We start from the raw sequence: 9068 nt of genomic DNA on the forward strand, positions 1-9068 counted from the left end.
ATTGTCCAAGTTCTAGCCTGGTGTCAATATTCACTTTTTTCTTTGAAATTAACATTTCTAATTGGATTAAGTTTCTATTCGGTTGCAGAATGAATTAAATATTGGAGCATCTTTCATGGAAGTATTTTGCTTTTGGTATTATTTTTTATTATTAGAGCGTTGCATTTTACTGGAATTCACTGTGATTCACATGAAGTAAAACAAGAAAAACTGGTTTTAGCTTTATTACACATTTTTTTTATAAATGTTATAAATTTTTCACATAATGAAAAGAAAAGAAAGGGTATAGTTGAGTAACTGAAATATTCTGTTTTTCTTGATGCGATGGGAGTTAAAAAAAAAAAACTTCTTAAGAGTCTAATTTTGAGACTTTTTTTTCAAAAAGCTGGAAACAACGTTTTACATTTAGAACAAAGAAAAAACGTTTGAAAAAAAACTTTTTTTCTGACAGAAAAATATTTCTCTTCAACTGTCATTGGTTACTTTTTTATTCAGTTTTATCAAATGAACGTAAAAAACGTTCAGAAATGAAACTATGAAAAAGATTTATCCTACAACTTCTAAAAAAATGGATCAACTTGAGCATAATTTAACAAGTCACACTTAAGGTTGAGCTTTTTAACAAATTTGTAGAATCGAGGCGTTAGATTCAAATGAAGTTGTAAAGAGTTCTGTAATTGTTGCTGATTGAAAACTATTTCTTTAGATTCAAATGACCCATAAGCCAATTGAGTTTAGCACAGTGTTTTCAAAGAACTACCCTTACACTTGGGTTCTTGCGGAGAAATCATATGGTTTGGTGCCGACACATAATTTGGTTAGAAGTATAAAAAATGACTTCATAAAAAAAAAAGATTTTAATGTAATTAAAAACCATTTCATTTTTATTTATTTTCGGTTCAAAAAATGAAAAAACTTTTGATCTTTTGCGAAGTAAAAAAAAAAAAAAAAAAAAAGTGTCAAGTAAATAGAATTGGACAAAAAAAAGGTGGCCGAAAAAAATCAACTTATAGAGCTAAATTACTAATCAAATGTAAATACAACTCAGTATTTATATCGGGCCTCAGAACTCTGCTGGGTGGCGTTTTTAAAAAAAGGCTCATGGTTGTTAGTAGAAAAAAAAAAAAAAATGAAAATTAATAAATTTCTTTTCATTTTCACTATTTTGTTTTCATTATTTTTTCAGTTTTTGATTGAATCTTTTGTGTATTTTTTTCGATTTCTACCATCAGGTAAAAACTCAAAACGTTTTTGAATCAATTTTAAAAAAAAGGGCTGATGAGCTTTTGTCACATGAAAAACTATTTTTAAAGAAGGAATCCAAATCAAATCAAAATCAAAAAAATAAAGAATTTTTAATGAAAATAATAGATAAGTGACTTCATAAACACAATTCATGTCAATCCACACGGCGAACATTTCAGTTAAAGTTTGCAATATCAAGTTCATATGAAAAATAAAATTTTTTTCCTTCGTCAAATATAAACATATAACTAATAAACATTTTCTAACAATTTAACAAAATAAAATAAAACTGGCACTGAAAACAAAAACTCACAAAATAGAAATTATTGAAAATTTGAAAATTAAAACGAAGCTAACAAAGTGAACTGACAAAACCATCCGCATTTTTTTTCTTTAAAAAAATTTAACGTAAAAAAAAATTAAAAAAATAAACCCGTAAAAAATTACTTTCTTCAAATTTATTTCATTGAAACACAATCTTCATTACTTTTCACTTAAATAGAAATAAAGCCTAATAAATAACACAAACTCTGAAGCATTAAATGTTCATTTCGAGTTATATAAGAAACAAGCTTTGTTTTTAAAGATATGATTCATTTAACTGACCCGAGTCATGTTAATTATTTTTCAGGTTTTTAAAAAGGTATAAAAAGGTGGTTAGTGTTCCTCCGATATTGCTATTGTTCTTTTAAAGTTTTTAGCTGCTGACGAATAAAAAACATCTTAACAGAATATAATGTACGGAGTAATTATTAGTTAATTTTGCAAAAGATATTGACAAAAAGAAGTTATCAAATGTAGTAAAAGGTTTTTTTGTCTTAAGAAGCGAGTTATAAGCTAGATTAAATTCATTCATAAATTTATTCATTGGTCCAAGACAACTTAAACCTAAATTACTTGAATATTTCTATCATTACCAAAAGCCCACAACCTTCCTTCAAAGGTACTGAGGCTACTAGTCTTTAAAATATTTATTGCTTTTTTAGGTGTATCTCTAAACTTTTCATCGACTTCTTTGTCTTTGTCGAACAATATTTGTCTCTAATTTTATTTTGTTGTGGCTGCTCTGTAAGACATGTACCAGAAAAAATCTGTGCGAATATTTTAAAGGATATTTATTCAACTATTTTATTTTGATAATAAATGTTATATATACTTTGAAAGTACACACAGTGTTATAAAATGGGTTCTAACCTTGACTTTCTGACCCGAGAAAACCCTTTTATGGAATGATAGCCCACACTATGGGGATCACTTGGATATAAGTATTAAAATCAGATTACAACGTCCTGGCAAGTTATTGATGTTTAAATTTTCTGAATTTATTGATTACACACACATTCGAAATGACAGCTTGTTTTGCATTTTTACAGTAAGATATAATTTTAAATTCAAGTAAACAAACATACAGTAGTATAAAGAGCATTATGTTTTATGAAAACATAAAAAAAAGTTGAAAAATTATAAGATATCAAGAAGATAAGCTTCCTTTATTACAAAACAAATATAATATTTTTTTATTCTACTGTTTTTCTGTTTAACTTTTCGTAAAAATTATTTTTAACTGTGAAAATAACACAGTTTTTGAACTTCGGGAAAATTTCGGGAAAATAAAAATTTCGGGAAAAGGCATGATTTATTTACTTTATTCACGAGAGCAAAACTGCGCACATCTAATTTTATAAAGAAATGTCGAATACCGCAAAAAACCACCAAGACTGCAGGAAAACTGTCTGTTTTCTTTGCTTCAGTAAATGTCAGTGGGAACTGACACCTTTCCTAAAAGAAAAATGCCAAACAATACTCAATGAGAGGATCAATTATAGTAATGACAAAGTTCCACTTGGAATTTGTGAAAAGTGTCGTTCTTGTTTAAGAAGAAAGGATTCTGGAGAACACATCAATCTCCCATCACTTTACAATTTTGAGACTATAAAAATTCGACCTCAAACTAGAGACACACAATGTGACTGTTTGATTTGTTCTGTTGGAAAACTGAGAAATAATGGTCAACAGAAAACTCAGCTTTTGCAGAGCTCAGCACAAAATACTCCATCTTCAACTGTCCAAAAACGATGCTCTGACTGTTTTTCAATTATTGGAAGAGGATTACCTCATCATTGCACAAAGGGCACTTTGCGAAATAACCTTGTTGCTGTTGCAACCAAGGATCCTGTTGCATCTGAACGAGTTGCTGCTCTTGTTGTTTCAAGTAAGGATTCTTCTCCACATGGCACTGTTCGATTGAGTCAACCACAAGGTGGAAGAATGCTTCCAATAATGCCAGGTAAAAGTTTAACTTTCATGAAAAGATATTTTAGAAATTTCAAAATTAAACAATATCTGCATTTATTTTAGGTTCCTCATCAGCTAGAAAACTATTTCCTCCAAACCCATCAATTAGTATAAAAGAACTTGTTCAAGTTCAGGCAAACACAGGGCTTTTAAACAATGGCATCAAGAGACTAGCTGCTACAATTAATCAGTCAACTTCACAACATATTGTTGAGAAAAACTATGCTGTAAAATTTGATGCAGTTAGTAAGCAGCTTTCTCACCATTTCACGAGTTCATTGATTAAAGATCATGCTGGATGTGGAAGGACTGTCATTCATTGCAAGGACTTCAAAGAGCTTAAAAATGAACTCATTTCTATGAGAAGCACATCAAACAATCATATTGTGAAAGTTGGAATTGACGGTGGGAGAGGATTCCTGAAAGTAAGCCTTGGAATTATTGAATTAAATCGTGAACCTAACACTCCCCCAACAAAACTCAATTGCACAAACAAGTTTTTCAAGGACACTGGAGTTAAGCGGCAACTTATTATTGCTGTCTCTGAGGACCTGCAAGAAAACTACTCAAATGTGTCTCAAATTTTCGAATTGACCAATATGAGAGACCAAGATTTTGTTTTGTCCTGTGACCTAAAACTGGCAAATATAATTTGTGGTCTCCAAGCACACTCAAGTGCACACCCCTGCACCTGGTGTGAGTCAAGTGCAACGGACCTTTTAAATCAAGGAAAATTAAGAACTTTCCAATCTCTTGATCAGAATGTCTCACTTTTCAATGCAGCAGGATCAAACATCAAAAGAGCTCGTGATTACATGAATGTTGTTCATTCTCCTGTATTTGATCTTGCTGGTGGCACATTAGTTTTGGACTTCATACCGCCAATCAAGTTGCATCTCCTTATTGGTGTTTTCAATCATCTCTTTGCTGCCCTACTAAAAGTTTTCCCTCAAGGAACTCTTTGGACTGATTCACTGCACATTAAAAAACAGCCTTATTATGGAGGGAATTTTGCAGGAAATGAGTGCAGGAAGCTGCTAAAAAATATTGATCTTCTTCAATCTATTGTCGAGAAACACTCATGCTATGCTGCAATACCATTAGTTGATGTATTTCGAAAATTCAATGCAGTAGTGTCTGCCTGTTTTGGATACGTTCTTGATCCAAGTTATGTACAAAAAATTGAAGCTTTCAGAGTGGCTTATGTGGCACTGCAAAATGTTTCTGTGACACCAAAGGTTCGTACTGTATTTTTTCATGTGAAAGATTTCATTGACAAACACGGCCAAGCTCTCGGACTTTACTCAGAACAAGCAACAGAGGCAATGCATCACAACTTTCAAGTGCATTGGCAAAGGTACAAAAGACCTAACCATCATCCTGAATACAGTAAAAAGTTGCAATGCTGCCTTGTGGACTTTAATAGTAAACATTGCTTGTGAAAAGAGCCATTTTAGAATGATTTTTTCTTGTATTAGAATATTTATTTTAAAGCATAATTTTCATTTTAGATACACGATAAACTCTCAGAATATGTCTTTTTGTTTCCCTAGTTCATATTTATTGGAATAACCTATATTTTGTACTATATTCTGTCGGTTTTTGACGGAAAACTCGAAAATTATGGTTTATGTCGGTTAAAACTGAAATTTGGCTTCTAAAAAAAAAAAAAAAAAAAAAATCTTGTCGGTAAAATTTGTTTTTTTCATTTTCACCCCCACCTCACCCCACGTCTTCGTCGTTCGGTACGGCCCTGTCAATAACTTGCCAGGACGTTGTAATCTGATTTTAATACTTATATCCAAGAGATCCCCATAGTGTGGGCTATCATTTCACAAAAGGGTTTTCTCGGGTCAGAAAGTCAAGGTTAGAACCCATTTTATAACACTGTGTACATATATTAATATTCTTAAATTTCACTTCAGCTTGTGAAGTTGTGTTCCTGAGAACGCAAGTTGAGTTAAACCCTCGACATCAGCTTTGGCACGATCTTCGGCTGAACTTTCTTGGTAGCTCTGATCGATTTACTTTTGAAGTTTTTTTAGCTTCTTTTACATTGAACTTCAGTTTTCCACAGTAACGGATTACCCGTATGAGATATTAAAAACTGCAAAAGACGCTTCTCGAGGCATTCTATGATCAACATTTCGGTGTTAAATGTTCCCGTAGTCACAAAACAAGAGCTTCTTTCACTACATTTGCAAATTGCTTGCCAAACTAAATATTTTTTAGCAAGCTTTTGCGTTCCAATCAGTTTATATTTGGAATTTTTTAGAACATGATTTTTTATAGAGAAGCTTTGAAGGACAAGTTGCAACATTTTCTAGCTTTTCTTCACGACGTGGAACTTCTTTTTTTTATAAGATTTATTGTCACAATTTCTCTTCACTCTTTGTATAGTGGAAGCACTTATCTTAAACTTATTCGCTAAACCTCGAACGAAAATCTCCGGATTTCTGTCAAAGGCTTCATTCACTTTTTTAACAAGATCTCGTCGAAAAATTCCGTTTTCTCATCCACTTCCTGATTTCCTTTTGATTGTACTGATGTCCTTAAACCGTTTCACACAACGCTCTGCACTGTTCTAAAAGCAATCTGCAACTCTTTAGAAATTGTTTTGTTTGATACACCAGGATTTTTAACAAGAAAATGCAAAAACTTTTCTCGCTTCTTATCTCGATTTGATGACATTTCAATTAAAGCTAATTGTTTTGATAAAAAAGTTGATTAAATTTTGAATAACACTAATGCAAAGACATTTTAAAACAATTAGCTATTTAAAATAACGCACGGTTACCGTAAACACCACATCAGAACACGCGCAGACTTTTTCAGGTACATATCTTATTTACTATCCGTTTTATAGCTATTTAACATATTATAACTTATTTCAAACTTTACGACTTTTTTTTCAAGTCTCTTAGATGTTACAAAAATATAATGCACGTTACCAGACCTCCAACATCTGGTAGTTCGAACTACGAAGCCATTCACAAATAGCGAGTTTTCACGATATGACGAAATCTTCGAAACTATCCGTTCAAACGAAAAAGTAAATGTCCATCGATAGATGAAGCCCAAAGCATAAGTTGAGTTCTTATAATATGTACTCCGTCCATTGATCTTCAACGGATCATGGAAGTAGACAGAAAAATTTAGAAAAGTATGAACCTCTAAAAAATAATAATTATATTATCATATAATGCTATTAATTTATTTCAAAACTCATTCCTTTTAAAAATCTTGAAAATATAATTTTTTGAATTTAAGAAAGAAATGAGAAATAAGAACAAATTAAAATTTACATTCGATACTTTCCAACTCTTGTGAAGCTTGTAACGAGAAAATCTTCTTGCAGGTAAAAAAGTTTTCGCTTTATTTGCACGTTCAAATATATTTAGCCATAACTTTGAGTGAACACATTATTCAATGTCCAACTGGCAGCTCAGTGTGCTTTTATTAAAAATTATTGACCATTTTATGGTTCTTCTGATTGTTCTCAAAAAATGAATGAGAAATATGTTTCATATTTCTTCTAAAAATTTAAAGAAACAAAAACTATAAACCTCTATAACCATAATAGAGAAATAATAAAAATAGAATAATAATGAAAATTCAAGAATTTTGGAAATTTTGAAAATTCAAAACTTTAATTTGTTGAAAACTTTTCATGAACTTACCAAAGTAAAGAACTCCTTTCTTCATTTGAATTCTTTAAGTCAGAAAGAAATCTAACAAAATATCCTTTGTTTTTATTTTGTAGTCTGGAGATCATCAGACAAACTTTAAAAATACTTTTGTTTAAAATATTTTCAAGACACACACGACTGTTTCTTTGAAGAGAATGTCAAGAACTAGAAGATCTGTTCGTTATGACGGTGTCAAATTCAGTTGCTCAGCATTTAAATGCAATGAAGAACGCCTTTAGGATCTCAATTTTACGGCATATGCTCGAAATCAGCTCTAACCAATCCAAAAGTATTTGTCAAAGTTTGAATGTGCTCTGTTGTAAACCTTTTTGCTGAAACTTCTTACAATCATCGTCATCAACGACGTCATACATGCGATACATACATCGTGCCGAAGTTGGTAAAGAATGTTCACCGTTCAACTAAGTCATAGGAGCATTTGAATAGACTGGCAATGCTAAATTGGAAATTCCGATCATTGAGCGCAGACTAAATTTTTCATCAACCATAACCAAATTTGCTGCAATAATTGCATTATTTGATAATTTTAAGAAAAGCAGTTCTGTAATTAAATTTGATGTTCAATCATTGGAACTTTAGTTTTTTGAACATAAATATTTAGTAACAAAATGGTGCAAAAAACAACGACGGTTTCATTCGTTTAATGTGTTTCTAATAATCAACAAAAATTGATGTTAAAATGGTTAAATTAAACCGTTTTATGTTTTCTCTCTTCTTTAAATTAATGAGAAGTTTTTTAGAATGTATATGTTCGAGTTTTGTCCTACGCCTCACATTCGAATTTGATGTGTTCAATTTCATTTCCTTATTTTTCTACGAAGATGAATTAATTACGTGTTCAAAATCAATAGAAAGCAAATGATGTTCAAGATCATTAAAAAGAAAAATGGGTTATTGAAATTAAAAAAAAAAAGACCAAATGAAGTTTAGGAATTCGGCGCTTCAATTACTTCAAAAATCAGTTATGTTAAGCGTTGTGTCAAATCTTAATAAGAAACTTCTTTGTTGGTGAAAATCATTAAGGTCAACACAATGCTTTCCTTTCACTTCGTCCCTCGACTGTGGTAGCACCGTAATAGTTTCTATAAAGTTCCATTTCAAAATTTATTAGTGAACCATTACAACTTTTGTACTTTTTTTAATAAAAACTTTCAACAAAAACTTTGTTTTCAATTTTGTTTGAATTCAGAAACGTTTGAAATTATGATTAAAAAAGTTAAAAAATAAAACTGACTTTATATCTCTCTAAAGTTACAAGAATGAACATTTTGGTTAAAAGAAGAGTTTTTTTCTGTTAACAAAACGTTATCGAGTGTAAGTAAATTTTCATTTACAAGTGAAATCATTAAGTGAGGCTTTTCATTTTAAAATTTAGATTAGCATCATAAGAAAAGTGGTCAGTCTGATTAAAAGAGACCACATGCTTTATCTTTACTTCCAAAAAATGTGACACTTTTATTACATTTTTACCTCAACAAGTAAACAAATTAAAACCAGAAGGAAAAAAAAAAAGACACTGATAGCGAATATGATTTGTTTAGCACTTTAAATAAATTGTTTCTTCTATCTGCTGATTGGTTAGAAAAGTCGTAAAACATAAGACATTCTAAACATTTCTTATGTATTGCAAGTTATATTCGCAAGAGAGCCATTACATCTCTTTGAACTATATTTTTCAGTCATATTACAAAAGTACATTTTTTTTTATATGAAGGGTACAAGATATTAAGATCGAGTTTCAATTTTTGTAGATATTACTGTCAACGTAGGGTACACATTGTATCTAAGCCTAATTAATTAATAACTGCCAAGTGTAAA

The 9068-nt window shown here is 30.7% G+C and overlaps 1 protein-coding gene across 1 annotated transcript; it reads left to right on the forward strand.

The window, feature by feature from the left end:
• The first annotated feature begins 2934 nt into the window (after window positions 1-2934).
• Window positions 2935-5066, forward strand: LOC145186939 (uncharacterized). Its single transcript, XM_080063244.2, has 2 exons — window positions 2935-3532; window positions 3604-5066. Exons 1-2 carry the CDS (start codon window positions 2935-2937, stop codon window positions 4980-4982), a joined length of 1977 nt encoding a protein of 658 aa, XP_079919370.2. The 3' UTR covers window positions 4983-5066.
• The last annotated feature ends 4002 nt before the right edge of the window (window positions 5067-9068 follow it).

Source organism: Hydra viridissima, unplaced genomic scaffold (assembly GCF_058129835.1).
Source record: "Hydra viridissima isolate aposymbiotic clone 2 unplaced genomic scaffold, HvirCarnegie_v1 scaffold_1, whole genome shotgun sequence".
NCBI classification, from domain to species: domain Eukaryota; kingdom Metazoa; phylum Cnidaria; class Hydrozoa; order Anthoathecata; family Hydridae; genus Hydra; species Hydra viridissima.